The 21,019-nt window shown below is 37.3% G+C and overlaps 1 protein-coding gene across 1 annotated transcript in view; it reads left to right on the forward strand.

Annotated features, from left to right (window-relative positions):
- Window positions 1-21,019, forward strand: part of CADM2 (cell adhesion molecule 2) — a 645,157-nt gene that overhangs the window by 590,771 nt on the left and 33,367 nt on the right. The window contains exon 8 of the mRNA XM_035540482.1: window positions 8,036-8,155. Coding sequence (XP_035396375.1) covers window positions 8,036-8,155 — 120 coding nt within the window. The remainder of the gene's footprint in view (window positions 1-8,035; window positions 8,156-21,019) is intronic.

The following is a 21,019-nucleotide window of genomic DNA, read 5'->3' on the forward strand; positions in this document are numbered from 1 at the left end:
AGTGGTGATGGGCCTAAAATACCATATTAATAATGATAGAATGCTGTGCTTCTGTGACAAGTCATGCTGGCTTTGTTCGTGTAAGATGGTGGCTTTTGTGGTAACAGTTTGTCTTGAATGCAGTAAAATTGGCACTGCAGGTATAAGGACAATTGCTTTTAAAATACAATTTTAAGAGTTTTTTTTCTGTTTTTTCTTTTTTTTTTTCTTCCCGTAGAGTATTAAAGTGGGACTCAGGAGATTCATTCTGAACTCCCCTATCATGATCAGACGTCTGTAAAATATAAGATGTTCCACTTAATACTTCTGTGTTCATTTTCCCAGCTGTAAAATGGGAGTGATGCTACCTCCTTTTCACTAACATTTCATCTCTACTGTCTAAGTAATGATCTTACAGAGGCAGAGATCCATTCGTTAGTACATATGTATTTCTTAATGAAGAGTGGTAAACAAAATCAGGGCATGTATAGATGCCTTTTTATAAGTGAAGCTGCTCATTTGAGGCTGCAATCTCAAACAGTGCTTTAAAACCTATACCTTTTTATTAGAACATTGAATTACAAAATTATTCTTCTTAGCCTTCTCCTTGCTCTGCAAATTTTACTTAAGATCTTTCAGGCAAGTTGCATAAGCTTCGCTGATGTGCTCAGTGCAGTATTCATAACTGCTTCAAATAAAAAGGTGTACAAGATAGAATGGATACCTTCAATAAAATAATAGGTTTTTATTAATTTTACCACTATAAAATGTGAAAGATTTTTTCTAACTACTGGAAAAATGTAAGGTAACTTTGGGAAAGCATAGGTCTTGCACAGTATACATTTGGACTAGTCTAAAGTATTGTATTCATATGACTCCAAAACATGGAATATTAATTTTTCTGTGGAATATCTGTCTTGATTGTCCTCAGAGGTACATTTATGCTAATAACATTATTAAAGTAAAACATAGAGCACTCGAAAACAAATTCTTTAGTATTAAAGAGTTTGTCCACTTGAGAATTTAAATTGTTGTGTTAAGATAATCTTCAATATCTACTCATCAGAACAAGTTGTTAACCTTGTCAGATTTATCTTTTTACGTTCTCTGTATATCACCTGGTTTTAGCACAAGTAGAAATTAAGAAATACTACATTACAACCTATTAATTTTCTTCAATACAGTAGTTGCAATTCCTATAAGCTGCCCCACCCAAACTGCAATGTATTGTGTAGATGTATTGTGAGATACTACATTATGTCACCTTTTATTCTTCTGCTTCACAAAGAGCAAGAATGGTGAGCTTTTCAGATGGCTAGAATGGTGATAAGCAATGAGGGGACAATGAAATGAGAGTGTTCCAGCATCATAGGACTTCCTTTGCAAATTTCTTTGTTTCAAGGGAGCTGCAGCTGGACAGCTTTTGCTGATAACAAATTCAGTGGAGTGGTGTGGGGATCAGATGATCCCTGAAGTAAGCACTTAGGGCTTCCAAGGTCAAACTCTTCATTTTAAAAGTTATCAGTCACTAGCACAACACTTAAATATTCATGTTAGATGCTTTCCTGTGAAATACTTGGTTCAATGGTCCTGTGGTCCCTATGTGCATCTCTGTGAGTGCTACAAACTACTTTGTTCTCCAGGTGAGAAAGCCATATTTGTGGTAACATTTGTGCTCTGTGGAAAGGTCACGTTCTGCTAGCCAGACGCTGCTGAAAAGTGTTTTTTTGGGGGTGTTTACTGCAGCTGTCTGAATTTTAGTGAGTATTCATGAGCACTACAAAAAGCGTAGACCCAGCAAATCCCAAATGTTCTGTGCGGTGGAAGAGGTTGAAGAGGAAGCGTGGGGGCTGCCCCACTCAGCAAGCTCTGCTCCTCAGAGTCCCTGTGGAAAGTGATGTAGGGTGGTTTTTAAGTATTCCATTGAAAAGGGTGAGGCCAATTCCTTCCAATGCTTTCTTGTCACATGTGCAAGTCACAGCTTCTTGTTTTCTGACAGCTCCTACACCTGCCTGTGCCTGATCCAGCTTTACTGGAAGAAAATCAGAATTTCCCACACCCTTGCAAGTCTTGCTGTTGCTGTGGCACTCAAAGTGAATGAGATATTCAGTAGAGAAGTTGTTTAAGGCAATTAAGGACAGTTAACTTTTTTTTCTTCATAGCTCAATGTCAACCTCCTACTGCACTTTGTTTTCTCGTATTCATCATACTTCTAATGCTGTCATAACCTCTTCTGGTCAGAGCATATCTGAAATATGCCATGATGTGATATCAGGTCCTCACTTTAAAGGACGAACTTCTAAGTAATTTTGGGTGATACCATGCTGCCAATAATGAGTGTCAATATTGATGTGTGTTTGGTTCTTTGCAGTTATGTTCTTAACTTTCTAAGGATAGAATTTGGGCCAGAGATGTGCAAATACCAATATTTTTGCTTGACTCTCTGAAAACAGAAGGAGGCATTGTCTTTTTTGTAATACTTTGTCCTCCTTTGTTTGCTGCTGAAACCTCTTACTTTCAAAATAGAAAACAAAACAAAAACAACAAACAAACAAAAAACTACCAAAGTTTCTATAACAACTGAGAGAACTCCCAATGACATCAAAACCCTGTTATCTCTTCAGACTTCATTTTTTTCCTCTGTCCTGATTGTGCAGCCAAACTGTGTTAAATAAAACCTTAACAAGTTCCCACATCTTCCAACATCTAATGTCACCTACAGGCCATGAAACATCTCAGAATTATGATACTGTGTGAATTTATTTTCTATTCTTCCTAGGTTGCTTAGAAATTTTAGCCCAGTTGTATATCTTGCATTATGACTCATCTACAGTAGTCTCTAATTTTTTTAACTAGGGATCTAGATCTACATGAGGCTTTTATTAAAAGGTTTTGGATTTTTTAATGACATCTGATTTGCTAGCAAAAATGTCAAGCACATAATTGCCATTTCAGAGTTTCATAAATCTGAATCAATTAGTAAAGAGAACCCCTTGACCTCATGTCCATGAGGCTTCATGATCATTCAGGCTAAGTGCTAGGAGCTATTGGCACATGATATTCAAGCTGAATGATCCCTTTGTTCAATTCTGTTTTCTGGGAGCAACGTTAAATGCATCTCCCTTTGAATTTAAAACCTTGCTAAATTATTTAGTACTACATACCACAGACTCTGATTAAATTTTGCACAGAGTAGTGAGATTGTTTCCCAGGTAGGTCATCACTCAGTTCAGTTTACTACTTAGAATTTCTTTTGTTCTCAGTCAAAATACAGCAAGGGCCATCCATCATTATCAGTTTGTCCTTTAATTTTTCTGTCAGTCTTTGTCAAGCTTGAACAAAGCCTTTACATTTTGATCAACTGCAGTCAGTGTTGTCTGAATTGTGCTCAGTCATTTCAGAATATCAGCTGTGTTTTCACCAAACAAGTCAAATATTTTTGATAGGTCAGATCTATCTTTCATGTAAGCCTGTTAAACCAAACAGAACCATTTCTCATTTCTTTGGAAATGGAGAGTAAAAATGCTTAGGGCCAAATCTGCAGTGAGAGTAAATTGTCCAGGCTCCCTACACTTAAATGGATGAATGTCTTCTGCTACAATAAGAAGAATGCAGCATCAGTTCAATAGAGAAGGAGAGGAAAGCACAAAATTATGATTGGGCAGGGCTTGCCAGTGTTTTTGAGCTGATCTTGCACAACACTATTCTGCCACTCGTAAACAGACTAGATATGTGCCTGTTCTAAAGAGCAGCCTCCTGAAAGAGCCAAGCACTACGTGCTCCTCCTTTTAGCATTCGCAATGAGCCACCAGATAACCTGCTGTCTGCCTTCACCTTGCCACTGCTAGTGCAGTTTAAAGGCATGCTAACATGCAATAGTGGCACTTGAAGCATGCCGGTAAAACCTTCCCCATACTTCTATGCGTCCACTGTATTGTGACACTACTTCAGGTCTTAAAAGAGGGAGTCCTCTTAGTATTTGCAGCTCTTCTCAAACCCTTCTTGTGCTGCTAGACAGAGGTTAGAAGCCTATCTCTTTCACTGAAAATCTAGATCAGGTCTCATATATAACCTGAGGGAAATTCATGTAAAAGAGTTTTGACTAAAGTCAGTAAGTCCCCTCCATGTGACATCTAGCCCCTTTTCAATTTCCAGAAGCTATTATGGAAACAATTAGTTCTTAGTGAATCACTTGTATTTCAGAGGTAGCAAGGTGATGAAATGAATACCAGGTTAAGTACATTACTGAATTTTTGGCTGAATATCTGCCACCAGAAGTTCATTTTAGTAGTGAGACTTGAAACCTAACAGTGACAATTATTACTTGACTTCTAGATCTCTAAGTATGGCTTTTCTATCTTCTTTGATTCCCCATCTGCAAAATATGGCTATTTTCTGCTTCACAGGAGGCTAAGGATTAATACTTCAGTATTATGGAAACAGTGATCAGGTGCATTGATTTGGGTATTGCTACCTGAATTAAAAAGTTCCACTCTGCATGGTCTCTTGATCATAATTACCTTCAGTATTTAGGGGTGTGGGAGTTGTAAACAAAAATTTGTTTTTGGCTGAACGTTTTGTACAACCAGATTCAGAAACTGCAAGGCCAGAAAATAGAATGAAGTATCTCTGCAACACACATTTATTGGGCAGAAACCTGCAAGTCCATGCTATTAAGGTACTTCCTTGCAGAGGGCTCAAGAAGAGGTCAAATCTGTGTAACACCTTTGATAGTGTTTCTCTCAAAAATTTTTAAAGAGGAAGCTGTGGTTAACGTGTCTGCCTCACTAGTAGCCTGATAGGTGTACCCCGAAGTGAAAGCAATGACAGAAAGTCCTACAGAACTAGCAACAGTCAAATTATAATTCCCTCTTCTGGCATGTAAATGTAACAGCATACCCTCTTTAGAATACTGAATGAGATTAATGTGCCTTAAACAGAAGCCTGTGCTTCAATCAGTATCAATCAGTTTATATTTGCAATGTGTCTGATTTTGGGAGCTACCAACCCCACCTACCTCCTGCATGTCCAATAAATGAGGGTAGAATGAGGGGCACTGCATCTTATTTTTCTTTATTTTGAAGTCCAAGATTTGCATTCTTTCATTGAAAAAATAATAATAATCAAGGTTGGTAGGGTTTTTGCAAGAACCTGTAGATCTTCCTAGAAGAACTGAAGAGCCTTTCTGTCAGAGAAACTCAGTAGGACTGGTGGGCCCAAATATTCAAGTCTTTTGAATGTGGGACTTGAGTGCATTTCAGACTTATAATCTATATCTAGACTTGGGCTGCCAAAATAGGTTTTAAGCATGAAATATGGTCCAGGAGTTCCAAAACCTGTTGTCTGTAGAGCGGTTAGCTGTTTTGTCACTTCACACATACCTTCCCATGACACACATCATTAAAGAAAAAGATTCTATTATGTAGAGCCAAGGCGTCCCCAGAATGCAGAGTAAATTTAGATTTCATTGGCCGATAAAAGGCTCATCAGGATGATTCCTGGTTCTTATCTTGTACTTTGGTTATTGAGAGCAAGTAATTGTAATGCTATGAGCAAAGCGGACCAACTACAGTCATTTGCATGGTGAATTTCTCCTTACTCTAGTAAGAAAGAAACAAAGACACTCCTAGTCCTTGTATTTATGTTTCCTTTGAGAACACGTTTTTCTCTGAGGGCTTCTGACAACCTGCTGTGTTGATGTTTGGCATTAGAGTTAGTGACTCTGATAAGGAAACTAATTTCTGACTAAGTTTTCATTGTTCTTGATGTGATCAGAAAAGATTAACCTACGTATCTGTATTAAAACACTTATCTCCTAGTTCTTGTTAATCAGTCTCAGTTTCCTATGTGGGCTTTCTTTTAATATAAGAATTCTTGCTGGAAATACTTCAGTCAGAAGAGAAACCAGAAAACAATGATCTTCTAAATTCACCAGTGATTCATTCATGCCAGTGTTTTGCACACTGGGTAGACAATGTGCTCTTAGAACAAAAAACACTGTCATAAAACCATAGCTGCCTTTGCCAGTTGTAGTTGACTTGCCATTGCATAGACTTAAGTAAACGACATATTTAAGAAAGATAACCAAGAGAACCATAAGTCACGTTAATTAGTTTTTATGTACAAGACTGATTTGTAAAGCTTTTCTAATAAACAAGGCTTTGCTCTCCTTATGAAGGAGGTAGGGATTTTTTTTTTCCTGTTTGATTTCATTTTTACCAGATACTTATCTAAGAAGGAGTTTCCCTTTATGAGGAATAATTGCATAGATCAGTACATATGACATGTATCTTTTTAACATGTTAATGTATTTCTAATGCTTGTTAAACTCAGTTCTGTTTAATTATTGTGGTACTTGCATCCAGGTAATGTTACATTTTTTTTCCTGATGATTAATGTAATTATGCTGGCTTTTTTGAAAAGACTGCTTTAATTTTTCTGGTTTGGGAATATTTTATATTGTAAAACAGATGTAAATGTCAGTGTACAGCAGATGAAAGAGAGATCTCATGCCATTCTCTGATGGCTTCCAAAGTGGGAAATCCCACAGGTATAGGTTCTGAAGAGAATAGTGCTGGTGTTTCATCAAAACCAGAGGAGTACAGGACACTGTAGGTGACTCATAGGTATTTACAGACAAGAAGACTTTTTAAGTGCCAAAGTAATCTGTCATCCATCATGAAAATAAGGCACACATTTTAATTTGAAGTCTTAAGAGTATAATTATACCATGCTGAACTCAAGGGCCCTGTCTCTGAAATGTCTTCTGTTGAGCCCAATATTGTAAACAGCTGAGCTACTTTAGCTTTCATTGATTTTAGTCAGAATTGATGGTACTCAGAGACCAATTGCATTTCCTTCCACAGCAAGGGAAGATAGATCATGGGTCAGATTTTTGCTCCTTTATTGCATTGAATAGCACCCTTCAGAAATGTTTTTACTGAAATCAGTGTGGAATGGCTTACTCACCAAAAACTGATGAGAAACTAGTCCTTTCCTTTTAAAGCTGTGGTATAAATAATCTGAAAAATGTCAGATGCTTTTTACTTCCTCACAGAAGTGCTTTTCTGTAGTTCTCTTCAGGGCTTTTGTTTGTTTGTTCTTTAAAACCTGCAATCACCTTATAAGCAAAGTGATACTGGTCTTTATTGCTTCTGGCAGTGTAATCAAAGTATTTTCAATCTGTACATCTGGTTATGTTCTGCTCTGTACTGGAATGTTTTGCAACAGAGATTGTTGGTTCCTCTGCAAGGAAGTGGCAGCTGCCTAAGCTTGGCATACCTGCACTTGATAAGAAGCTGAAGGGTTTTGTAACATACTCTTCATCAGGGCTTTGCATCTTTTCTGATTTTTATATTTACTAACAATAATATTATTGGCCTTTCTGATTTTTCAGTTCTAAGTTGTATATTAATGATAACCTGTAAGTGTTAAGGATGATTGCAAGATGACTTTGCTTGCTAATTAGGGTAAAGATTTTGAAATATACTCTGCTCTGGATCTTAGCAGACAACTGTGTCTTAAACAAGTGTGTGGGAAGAAGAAAAGCAATCCGGAAAAAGCACCTCTTATAGTTAGTAGCATTTTCTCCCCTTTTTCCTTCCATTGAGTCTGTCTGAAAGTGGGTGTTTTTAACATACAGCCATTTCTCGTTAACATGTGTGTGTTTATTTTAGCATGATGGTGTTGTTTTATCATCTCCCACTCTGACACAGCATGTTTCATCTGTATATGGTTTCTACTATATGAGACATTTAAAATGGCTCAGTGAAGAAATGGATTCTTGTCACTTAAACATTCACTCTCCAGATCTGTGGAAACTCAGTCATTTTAACAGTGTTTTAAATTCTGTATGCTAGCAGATTGACTATAAAATTTGAGAGTGATATAATGTCAAGAATTTAAAGGTACGCTGTTGTACCAGTAATAATTTATGTTAATCATGTTTTAATTTAGTCATTTTTGACATACTTGTATTTACAAATTAAACCACTATTATGGTTCTCCTTTGTTTGCATGATATGATTTTATTTTATATTTTTTTTCCACTCACCAGATGTTTTCAACACTTTGCTTCCCACTACTGTCATCCCCTCCCTTACCACTGCAACAGTCACAACCACTGTAGCCTTAACAACCAGCACAACCACATCGGCAACAGCCAACAGCACCAGAGGTACAGTATGCTTCTTTGTTATGGCCTGAAAAACACGTAATAAATAGGAAATTATAGGCTTGATTTTCTTTTTTTTTTTAAAGGATAGAAATTGCTAAAGAGAGAGTTCAAACATTTGAGTTCAATATACATTTAACAGAATAATCCACATGATGGTACATGGTTAAGAAAGATTTCATATGACCTTGAATATTTTCATTGCTCTAGCGGTATGTATGTGAACTTTGACAGGATGCTTAAATTATTTGTATACATTTGCATTTAATTTTTTTAAGGTTAGTAAATTAACTTTAATGTAAAATGCAAGCAAGCTATTTTTAAATAAACATGACCTTTTAAGACTGGTTATTTTGGGTGCTAATGTTTAAAACAAGATAAGTGTCTTGGCATTGGAATTACTGTTGATGCAATCCTGCTTGGTAACAAAGAGGCATCACATTTTAGTCTTGTTAGTCTTTTATAATTTAAGATATTCCTAACTTAGGGGTGTCTTTATCTTACTGTAACTACAGTAAATGAGATGAAATTTCTCTCCAATGATCTGCTAGAATTGTTGTAGGTGGTTTTTTGTTTGTTTGTTGTTGTTTTTTGTGTGTGTGTGTTTCTAGTACTGCTTTTCTTTGTTATGAGCAAAATATAAAGCTTAATTTTACCATCATATTCAATGACCAATGACCAATCAATAGTGCACGTGTGTCTGCAAGGTTTCACAGATAATCATCATCTGGGTAAGGAATAGTTAGTAATCTCTCACAGTGTATAAAATGGGAGAAGGTTCCTATGTGGTCTGTTGATGGCTTTTGTTGTACAAGGAGAGAGGAAATAATACTGAGTTATCACAGCACAATATTCATATGATGAGTTACAATTATCCCAAGAAAGTTGAGACAGTTATGAAATCTTTTCTTTCTGGAAGTACTGCTAAGAATCAGTTGTAGTGACCTGCCTAACTTGCAAGAATAAGTTGAGCTAAATGCAAGTCCATTGTATAAAGATTGTGATGGTATCAGATCACCCAGCTTCTTCCTCCATAGGGTGTTGGTATTTTAATATTGTGGCCTTCATGTAATAAACTGTCATCAAACCTGAAATTACATTTTTAAGCTTTAATATTAGAGTGTGAAAAAATATCTTAGCGAAAAGGAAAAAGAAAAAGAGTACTGTAACAGTTCTTTCCTCAAGAAAAAAAAAAGGAGAGACCGTAGAAGACAGCCTAATGCTCCAAGGGTTGAATAGTAGCAAGAGGAATATGTTTTTGAAAAGGAACAGAGTGGTAGGGATGACCATGCCTTTATAGAAAGTATTTTGAGTCAAGCAGCAAAAGCTTCCCAGCTTTTGGGGGGCTTGAAGAAGCATTTGTCTAGAAGGACAAAGTGCTTGGTGTGTTCCATGCTGGCATTTGCTGTCTTTAATTGTTTTCTTCTTGTTGTTATATGATCGTAACTATCCTATATCTCTGATGTGATTGTATATTTAGTGTACCACTGTTATTAAGGTATTCTGTTGCCTCCTAAGTGTGGGTTAGGACCTCATTTTCCATTACTCTTAAATGTTCATTTTCACTACCTAATTCCTGGCATTAAGAGGATGAGCTGGGAAAGAGAACCCTCTTCTAAGCTTCAGCTCTAATACACCTTAGAAAGTATGCTGTTTGATGCTACAGTAACAAAGAGATACTACTTACCAGAGAGTAAAAGAGGAAGGAAATCTGTGTGAAAGTGATCAATCACTGAAAGATCAGAGCTCACTTCTTCTGGAAAAAGAAGGGGATGCAGCAAAATGACTGAGAAGATGAGGCTGTTTCAAACTCAAGGAACTGGTTGATAAAGTCTCTTGGCCAGATAATCTAAAGGACAAAGGAAGTGTGGAAAGCTGTTTCTTGAATAATTTGTATTGAAAAAAAAAAAAAAAAGTCTACCCCAAAGCAGAGAAAAATAGGACTTATAGTAGACTAGTGAAGTACTGTCTAACAATTAAAGAAATCAAAACCCACAAAAATATGAAAACAGAAGAGAGGATTACTATAAGCATAAGCTACAGTGTATAAGTTACAGTGATAGTGTGTAAGACAACCACAGGAAAACAGGAATAAATTCAGAAACAAGAAGCAAAACTAACTGCAACAAGCAAGGTAGGAGAAATGAAACAACAGAAGGGTATAAAAATACATTAGATGAAAGACAAAAATAAAGAAATTCATTGATCCTACTCCTGAAAGATTAGGGTAAAGCAGAAGTAATTTGTGTTTTATCCAAGCAATGGATGGCAACTGGAGTGCTGTTTTTAACAGGGGTGTTACACTGGAAGATGACCACAGATGGAGACAGACCAAAGAACAAGAACAGAAAGTTTAAAAATATAATCTGTGAGGAAGCTGAAGGCACCAGTTTGTTTGGTTTTGCTTCCCCCCCCACCCCAAAAAAAAGTCAATAGGACTGTGATGAGCAGTTATTTTTCGAGCTCAACAGGGAAAATAAATCCACTGAATTAGTGGCAAAAGCATTTAATGGGGAAACTTTCTAAATGTACAGGAAGCAGCGACACAGTGTAGCTATCAAAGTTCTAGGATTTCCATCATTAGAGTTGCTTTCTTTCAACGTGTTTGATTGCCATGGCAGAGGGAAATGGACAAAATGCTCTCCTTAGGTCTCTTCCTCCCCTATCTGTCTTGGACTCATAAACAAATAATGTTCATAAACCTATAGTGAATGTTATGAGGGCTGTGTTCTGCCATTTCTCTTCATCCTGAAATGCTAGACTGAACCTTGTCTAGATTGGCAGAGCACCTACACAGCTGAAATACAGGTTACATAAGAACCAATCTGGAGAGGATCACATTTTCAGTAGTGTCTTCTTCTGGCTGAGCAAGAAGTACCATATAAACATATATTCCTTTGGCACTTCTGCTTCTTATTCAGTAAGAGTTCGGACTTGAAGGAGCACATAAAGTCATGAAGCTGAGACACTATTCATATATTTTCATCCTACAGACCAATTTAATTTTATATATATATATATATTTATTGTGCTTTCCAGGTAGGTTGGAAGCAGCATTTTTCTTTATTGTAGTCTATTGGTTCTTGTTTGATCATGCCTTAAAGAAGCAGAAGTTTGCTCCACATCATAGGGTAGTACATACTAGATAATGGTATCTTTGAACTGGATTTCTAACATAAGAGATACCTTTCCAATGGATTTCCAATAGCTGACATAATATTCCTGCTGAGAACATTTAACTAGTACTATCATAGATACTTTTGAATGACTTCTAGTAAATTTTGCTGGACATTCCTCTATTCTACAAGACAGTCCACCTTGAGGATACGTTACTGCACATCCAGTCACAGGAAATGCCATTGTAGGAATATAATACAGGGTTTAAAGAGCCCAGTGAGTCTGTAGATCTAAGGCATTTTACATTATGTTGACTGCACCTCTTCATTACTAAAAGCTTGAATTAATGGGGGGGGGGGGGGAAATGAAATCATCAGTTATTTCTGGAACAGTGTGACCCATCTCTGTCTTAATCTGCATGGAGTTTAGTAAACAGCATGAGAAAAAGCTACTGACCCAGTTGAATAATAACATGGTAATTCATAAACATCCTCTTTTGTCAAACTTTTCACTTTCTCAGACAAACATATGCTTGATTTTGTACTCAGTCCTTCAGGAATTAATTATTCTTTTACTGGTACATTACCAACTAACTCAGAAGTCTAAACACAATTTGATGTCAGAGAAAAGTATTGTTTTTTATATATTTGTCAAGGGTATCTTAAAGCCTAAAACCATGCAAAGGAATGTACGACAAAATGAGAATAAAATGTATCACAAGAAAAGATTCTAGGGGACTAAGGAAGGAATAATTATACACTGTATGAGTAGTTTCCCTTCTATCAGGTTTATGTAACATTATCTGTGAAAGCTGTGCATAGATCCATACTATTGTTCCCTTTTTATAACTGGGAAGAGGCACAAGAAGACTGTGGATTTGCCCCCTGTAGTGGAAAGAGGGATCCCTCTCTTGGGGAAATCCTTTGTTAGTATAAAGTTAATTCAGATGGTCCTCCTTCAGAGTCCTATAGGTGAAGAGAGACTGGTAATTAGTGTAGGAAAAGTCACCTCAACTCAGAACAACTCTTCATGTTTCTGGATTCGCAGAGGAGAAAAGCTTGTGCTCGCAGTCTTTAAACACACAAATGTACACAAAACCCTTTCTAGGTTGGCATTGTGTTAATCCTTCCCCCAAGTTTTTGTTTGTTTGTTTGTTTTTCATTTTAAACCCTTTCATATCAATGGAAAAAAAAAAAAGACATTATGAAACTAGGTAATTCTGACTTCTTTTTATTGAAGACTGAAATCTCACAACTCCCTATCACCACGACCCACACACAAATAGGTATAAAAGTAACATTGCAAGAGCATCCCAAAGTCAAAAGATAGATCAATTCAGTTCTATTGCATGTATCTGGCTGAGTCAGTCTCAGCTGACTCACTTGTATAATGACTGTGCCAGAATGTTCACAGCTTTATATAGCAATGCCTAAAAACATCTCCAAAAGTCATTGCACATAACAGAGATATGAGGTTGCTCCCAGGCAGCTGCACTGCAAAGTCCAAGAGTTTGTTTAACAGTCAGGGTGTCCAGATAGTGAATGAATACATACATTCATATATAAATTAAAAAAAAAAAAAAAGAGTTAAATCTCTGCTCTATTATAATTTTCTTTGATTTTATTGTTTTGGGGTAAAGGAAAGATTTCTTAGAAGAGATACAGAGAACTAAATTTAGAAGACTTTACAATGGATTAAGGAAGGATTTGAAGGTATGATCATTTTGATAAACTATTATAAATTCAAAGTATGAATATTTCCACTTAATAGCATACGTTTCAACAATTACCTTCTTTTTGTTCCATTTTTGGAATTTACATGAGAAAAAAATAAAGAGCTGTCTGATTATAGGTAGTTAAAATGCAGAAATTATTTGGGCAATACTTATATTTCTCAGTTCAGTTCATATCAAAAGAATGTTAAGCATTACCAGTTTTTTGCTTGTGACTTCATTTTTCTTTTGTGTCATCTGATTAAGGTCACTTGGTACTTTGAGATACTGATAGAGAGAGAAACAACAAAGTCAGGAAAAGATTCAGAATATGTGAGGGACAAGGGAAACAAGGATGGAGTTATAACAAGTATAGTTGCTTATACTTACTTGCATTCAGCTCTGATAATAAAATGATTGTTGTCTAATGTTAAAAGCAGTATTTTATGACAGCATGCTAAAAGCTAGTTGTTTTATATACTACTTCATAGCTGTAGCAGTAGCATAAAAATTAATTTTGTCTGTTTTCACTCAAACCAGATAAGCAAATTACAACTTTCCAGTTTTTTATTTCTTCCTTCTCATCTTCCCTTCTCTTATAATAATCTTTTACTAACTTATACTTCTAGACTTCCCAGTAGACCAAAAAAAAAATGAGATTCAAAGCAAGACTATAGACTTCTTCCCCATCAGACATTCAAGTAAGTCTTTAGCTCCCCTCTTGCAAGAACTGTTATCTCTTGATATTATAATGACTTAATTCGTTATTTTTATTTTTCATTTTGCTTGTTGCCCAACCGTTTAAAAGGTGTGCTAGTAAAGCATGGTAAACCTAAGTTAGACCACGATGAAAGTCCAAATCTATTTTTACAGGCCTCTCTACCTAAGTCTTGAAACTTTCAGAGCTTTCTCTGGTCAGAACTCATATCTATTACCCAGAAAAAACATCAAGCTACAGGTGAGCAGTAGCTGGGAAACCTTTCCAAACGAGCATCTCCAACCAGATGATAGAGTGACCAGGAACAGAAAGTGCCCTTCCATTCCTTTGCACGATTATGGGCAAAGTAGAGGAGACTAGGGACAGAAATGGTACCCAGTCTCCTGAGGTCCACTACTAGCTAACAGGTGCAGATGGGAGATGCAGGAGTATAACACTGTCTGCATCCTTTTCATTGCTTTTCATCAGCAGGCATTTGTCATCTTGGCAAAATCCTATGCTTCTGTGCAACAGGGATGACAAACCTGGAGAACCCCAAAGCAGGTATCCAATGTACCTAGAGAGCAAGAGGACAAAATTTAAGAGAAGTTGGTTTAGGATTATGTTCATTTCACACTAACGGTTAGCTGAACTCAATCACACACTGCTCTTTCACTCCTCCTCCTCAAAAGAACAGGGGGAGAAAATATGATGAAAAAAGGCTCACAGGTTGAGATATGGACAGGGAGATCCTTCACCAATTACTGTCATGGGCAAAGCAGGCTCAGCATAGGTAGATCAATGTAATTTACTGCCTATTGCTAGTAACAGACTAGACCAGTGAGAAACCAAAAGCAAACTAAAAACACCTTCCTCCCCATCTACCTCTCCTACCTCTTCTCCCCAGGAGGCACAGGGGAACAGAGAAGTAGGGTTGTGGTCAGTCAATGACAGTTTATCTCTGCTGCTCCTTCACAGTCACTCACTGCCCCTGCTCCACGTGGGGTCCCTCCCATGGGATGCTGTCCTTCCCAAACTGATCATACATGGGCTTCCCACAGGCAGCAGCTCTTCAAGAGCTGCTCCAATATGGGCCCATTCATACTCCTCCAACATGGCTCCCCTACAGGCAGCAGCTCCCACCAGATCACCTGCTCTTGTGTGGGCTCCTTTCCATGGGCCTAGAGTCTGCTCCACTGGGGGCTCCTCCACGGGCTGCAGCGTGGAGATCTGCTCCATGTGGGACCCATGGGCTGCAGGGGGACAGCCTGCTCCACCAGGGGCCTCTCCACAGGCCACAGGGGAACTGCTGCTCTCTGCCTGGAGCACCTCCTGCCCTCCTGCTGCACCACCCCTGGGGGCTGCAGGGCTGCTTCTCTCACATTTCTCCATCCTCTCTCCCAGCTGCTGTCATGCAGCAGTGTTTTTTGTTGTTGTTGTTGTTGTTGTTTTGTTTTTAACTTCCTTAAATCCACTCTCCCAGAGGCCAACCTAGTGTTGCTCACAGGCTCAGCCCTGCCCACCAGCGGGTCCCTTTTGGAGCCAGCTGGAGCTGGCTCTGGTCTGATATGGGGTAGCTGCTGGGCTCTGCTCACAGAGGCCACCCCTGCAGCACCTCTGCTGCCAAAACCTTGACACATAAACCCAATACAAGGATCAAACAGTTGAACATATTATATCAAAATATGCCTTTTGTAGTGAGATTCAAACCTGATGCTTATGAAAGTATGAGGAAATTAGAACCAAGAAGAAAAAAAAAAAAGATTAGGCACTCCTGTGCTCGTCTCTTCTGTGGTACTTGATGGACACACAAGAACTGTCCTATATGCTGGGAAATCCAAGATACTTTTGCCCAACATGAGCAAGGAAGGTGAGTTCTTGCTAGTTGTCTGTTTCTTCATAGATCCCCAAGTGTTTCTCCCAACTCCTTCAGTATATGCAGCTCACTTGGTTTCACTTGCTGTTTCAGTTGTGTGACTCTTGCTAGTTTCTAGAGTTTCTGGGAAGAGAGAAAAGCAATAGATTAAAATAGGTACAAGAAAAATATCTCTATAATGCTTATGCTTAATTCTATTCTGCCAGTTTTTTATCAAGAAAATCATCTAATGTACCTGTGCAGTTCTCATGTGTCTGTGCCTTCTCTGGGTCCTCGTGAATTGAACAAGACTTGCAATTTTTAAAGCTTCTAAAGTATATTTTCAACAGGCTAGTAGTCCACAGTGCTAATTTTAGGGGACACAGATTAATTGTTCCCTTGCCTAAACAACATTTAATTAGTCTTTTATCCTGCTGGCCAAGCCTGGTGTTACAATTAATACTGTGAATTCTCAAGGGTCACAAAATTAGGATCGACAAAGGCGATTGTAGCACCTGTTCTAACTCAAAATACTCTGTTTTTTAGGTTTGATAGATATGCAGCCAGTAAAAGCCTTCTTCTAATACCATAAAAGTGGCTTTTGAGAATGTTAGTGCAGTCGATCATGTACACAGATTTGATATATGCAATAAAATGAAAATCATGAGTCCTCAGGTGTTCCTGTTACATGTTAGCCTCATGGTACAAGGTATCTCCCTGTACCAACCAATCATTTAAAAAAAATAAATAAAAAAAAAAATCTTTGCTGGTTAGATTCCTATAGATTTCGAAGTATATCCACTGAGAATTAGAATCATGACAAAACAGTACATGCTCATATGTGTGGTGATTTTAGAACAAGCACATTAGCTTCAAGCCAGTGGCTGTACAAAAATGACACGAAAATAATTTTTCTTTTTAGAGAAATGTTAGGAATTTTGGATATTGCATCCACAGAAGATATCTTCTTATGGTTAACAGAAGACAGGACAATGGGGTAGTGAGTAGCCTTCATTTGTAATTATGAATTGAAGGACCTTTTCATGCAGTATGAAACTAAACGTGAACCTCCATTATCACTACACACTAAAAATGGAAATATCCTGATGTCTATATTGTGAACAGACAAAAAGCAAAAACAAAGTTTCTGTGTGGAGTTCCCTGTTCTCAAATAATGTTAAAAGAGGCTTTACAGCTGTAATATCAACTGAAGAGTAATCTTTTAGTCAACATGCACTGCACTAAAGCAGTCTAGCCACAAATGAAAATTCTGGCAACATGATCCACATCATACTAGTTACCTTGATTGCCATGAAATATATTTGTTCTGTTTTGTTTTGTTTTTTTCCATTTTTATGTCTTACACAAGCTAAAGCAAAAATATCTGGAATTTAGAAAATTGTAGTTTTCTCTGCTTAACAGTTATCATGATAAAAGATGAAGGTTATTGCCATGTTATTTGGTCATATTATTTGTGAAATGAGCCCGTTGCATTCCAGCACAAATAAAGATAGATTTCATACTGTTAATACTTTGCCACGTAAATGAACATTATAAACATGAAATGTAAATCACAAACAGGCACAGTGAAGACATGAGGGAAAGGAAATATCACAATATTTTATATTAGGAACCTGCTCTTTGTGTCTGGAACAAATATTTCTAGTGCTAACAAATCCATCCAGCTGTCAGCTTGCAGTAATGAAGTATGCAACTTAAAAAGTACACAGCGATTTCCAGCCTTGATGGATTATCACTTAACCCAAAATGCAACAGTGTACAGATAAGTATCACAATTGGTTGATGGTCTGATAAAGATTCCATTATATAGCTGAGCTCCTAAGAGGCTTCAGCAATGCGACAGAAATTCAAACATTCCCAACTTGAGCTCTGATCGTGCTGTGTTTTTTTTTCCTACTGCATATGAATTATGCAGTCTAATAGTCTCTATTGTAAGCTAACAGTGCTAGAGAATTTCCAGATTAAGAGTCTCTTGTGTTGGAAGCATGCTCACTCTCTGTAAAGAGAATCCTTGGCTCAGAATTCATCCTGAGACTTCACCTCAGGTGCCACCAACAGCAGGGGCTTGGCACTGCTTCTGCCCAGCCTCCCTGTGTAGCAAGGAGGCACACACAAAACTATGTGGAAAGGGCTGAAGGCATCAGTGTCAGCATAAAGCATAATGTTGAAGACTACGTATACCGAAAACTGCAACTATACTGACCATTTCTATCTGAGCTCTGAGAGTTGATCTCAGTCACACTTCCTACATTTTATGAATGTGTAGGCATTTTCAGTAGTCAGATGTAAATGAGGCAGGAAACATACATTATTCATGGTAACTTCATACTCCAGCAGTTCTTGTGACTTCTCATACACCAGTAATCTTGTTACTTCCAAAATAATTCAATTTTTTTAAAGATATTTTTACCTCATACCCACTGCTCTAAGAAGCAGAACTCCATTGATTTCAAGCGACTTTTGGCATAAAGTATTTACAGTTCTACAAGCAGTTTGGCTTGCAAATTGGTTAAATGATTTTATTTTGCCTAGTTGACAGGTAGTCTCAAGGTGTGGAGCAGATTTGTGAAGAATTTTTTTTCTACCAGAGAACAGACTATAGTATCCTTTCTTGTACGTAATAACCTACATATACAGGAGCTCATTAATTTTCACTGGGACTATGTGCACTTTCATGTGTTATTCATAGATTAAGATCTGTGATCTGCTAAGTCCAGAGGGAGCCACTAGATCAGTCAACCTAAATTCTTCTATAGATTCCACTGGGATTTATAATGAGGACCAGAAACCTTTATTTTGTAAAACAATGTCCACCAGAACATTTCGTAGTTTAAGACCTAAAGAACTGTAGAATCCACAATTTTCCTTGGTGCTTTTCTTCATCAGTTAGCTACCAACATTGTTATAAAATTGAGACTTCTTTCTCAGTTAAATTTTTGTGATGTTAACAGCCACACATTGTTTTTTGTTAAACTTTTCTTCAATAAAATGGCTTCTCATTCCATACATTTTCTCCTCTCAGAAGTGAATGTTTATTGTAGAGAAGACCCTGCAAATATGCTTCAAAATGAGAATCATAGAATCATAGAATATCCCGAGTTGGAAGGGACCCATAAGGATCATCAAGTCCAACTCCTGGCACCACACAGGTCTGCCCAAAAGTTTAGACCATGTGACTAAGTGCACAGTCCAATCTCTTCTTAAATTCAGACAGGCTTGCTGCCGTGACTACTTCACTGGGGAGCCTGTTCCAGTGTACGACCACCCTCTCGGTGAAGAACCTCTTCCTGATGTCCAGCCTAAACTTCCCCTGCCTCAGCTTAACACCGTTCCCACGGGTCCTGTCACTTTTGATAACAGAGAATAGGTCATCAAAATTTGTTTGTAAGAATTGTCTTTGTGATTGTTAGGAGCTTATTAAAACTGTTTGATTTGGTTTGTTGTAAAGGCATCTATGCTTTCAAGCAATCTTCAGTGATGAATTTTAAGGGAAGTATAGTACATTCCTTTTAACAGGGAGAAAGATTAGTCAAATAGTTTCTGTTGAATGTGTTTGTTTCTCTATTTATAGCAAAGCACACGGCTAACAGTTTTAGATGTACTTTTTTTTTTTTTTCTTATAGAGAGATTTACAGGGTACATCAAGACAGTACCACCAAAACATGAGGTCTGTTGTTCTGAAGTTACTGTGTAAGGCAGGTTTTGGTATGGTCTGTGCTGTGAGGACACTAATGAAATGCTTAACTATTAAAAGCTAAAGTATACAACTAGGCATCATTGCAGTTAACAGGAAGGGCAACTAAAGAAAATGTTCCAGTGTCATATGCAATGTAAAAAAAAGACTGAAACTGTGCAGACAAGGTCTAAAAATGAGGAAAGGGAGGAAAAACAGAGAAGAAATTCTTCTAATTTCAAATTTATTGCTAACACCTTTAATAAAAAATGCACGTCATTCTCACTAACCAGTGAACTAAAGTCATCAACTGTGCCTTTGAAGCTGAAAAGATTACTCTCTCTGCCCTTGCTTTCTCTGACACTCCACTTGAAACACAGTTAATAACTTCCAGTATGAGCCTCACAAAATACAGAATTGATACTAATTATATTAAGTTTGTTGGATGAAAGATGACCTTGGTGAAACTGGAAGCTACAGCATTCCCCAGAACAATAAAATAAAAGTAAAATCTACACAGAATGACTTTGGAGATGATTTAATCTGACCTATTAATTTTTTTCCTATAAAATTATGTCAGACTGTGCACCTCAGTTTGTTTTTTTTAATCTAAAATGGATTTATGAGTCCATAATAAATTTGATGTTTTACCTGATTTTTAAACCATCAGCATAAAAGCCTAAACAAAGTGAGGTTATTCAGATAGTGAATACAAAAGAGGGTATTCTTAAAGGTTATATTTTAAAAATGGTTAGAACATCAAAATCGAATGTCTAACTATCCCCTTTTTTGTGGCATTAGTGATTTCAGTTGTCTGTTCTGTGTTGCCTTTGGAGACCACACCATAGGGAAAACTGAGCATGGTAGCAGTCAGTGAGGTTGGATTGTGTGTATGAGGTATACAAGTGTATACAGCACTGAAATGGCTGAGTTGCAGCACACCAAAGAAGCGTTCACAGGACAGTATGCTAAGGGTATGTGTTGCGTGTTTCCAGGAGGCCACTGTGTGAAAACACTGAAGGGCAAGTCTTGCTGTAACGCTGCTGGAGCTGGTAGTGGTTCATGTCTTTCAGCTGAACTGTGCTTCAGACAGTAGGGTTAAAATGTATTTCCTTGTCACAATTGAGAGAGATTAGAAATACATAGAGAATATTGCTATAGTTCTATTACTTTAAGACAAAAATCTTTGGAGGCTAGTGTGTTACTGCAGTGCGTCTGTCAGATTGGGTGCAGAAAAGCAGAGTCAATTAACCTTAAATGAAAAAGACAACAACAAAAAAAATTGACTACCAATGTTTTAAAAGACTAGATGAAAAAACATCCTATAGGAAAGAAGCAGAAGGGAAGTCTTGTTTGAAGTATACAGTATTGTAAATGGCTGCACCTAATCACAGCTCAGTTCATTTTTTTTTTTTCATCATGAAAATTGAGAGAGAGAGAGAATTACAAACTCATCTACTCTGAGAAATACAGGGTGGAAAACCTTATTCAATAACACTTGACTCACTGTTTGGCTGAGTATAAAAGACTGAACGGGAAAGCACAAATGGAAGTGACTGAAAAAATGAAATTCAGAACCAACACAAGGAATTACTTTTCACTCAAAGAGAAATACAATTTTTCAATAGCCTACTGAGCCAAGTTTAGAATTGGAGGCACTGGGGTCATTAAAGAAGAAGGGAGATACTATTCTGGAGGAACTGTGTTAACCAAGATGACTTGCAAAGGGCTGAATGGCCTTTTCCTTTTCCCAAAATTTATGTTCTTTTTGAAAAACTTTGATTACAAGTCAT

Source organism: Cygnus atratus, chromosome 1, assembly GCF_013377495.2.
Source record: "Cygnus atratus isolate AKBS03 ecotype Queensland, Australia chromosome 1, CAtr_DNAZoo_HiC_assembly, whole genome shotgun sequence".
In the NCBI taxonomy this organism is placed as follows: domain Eukaryota; kingdom Metazoa; phylum Chordata; class Aves; order Anseriformes; family Anatidae; genus Cygnus; species Cygnus atratus.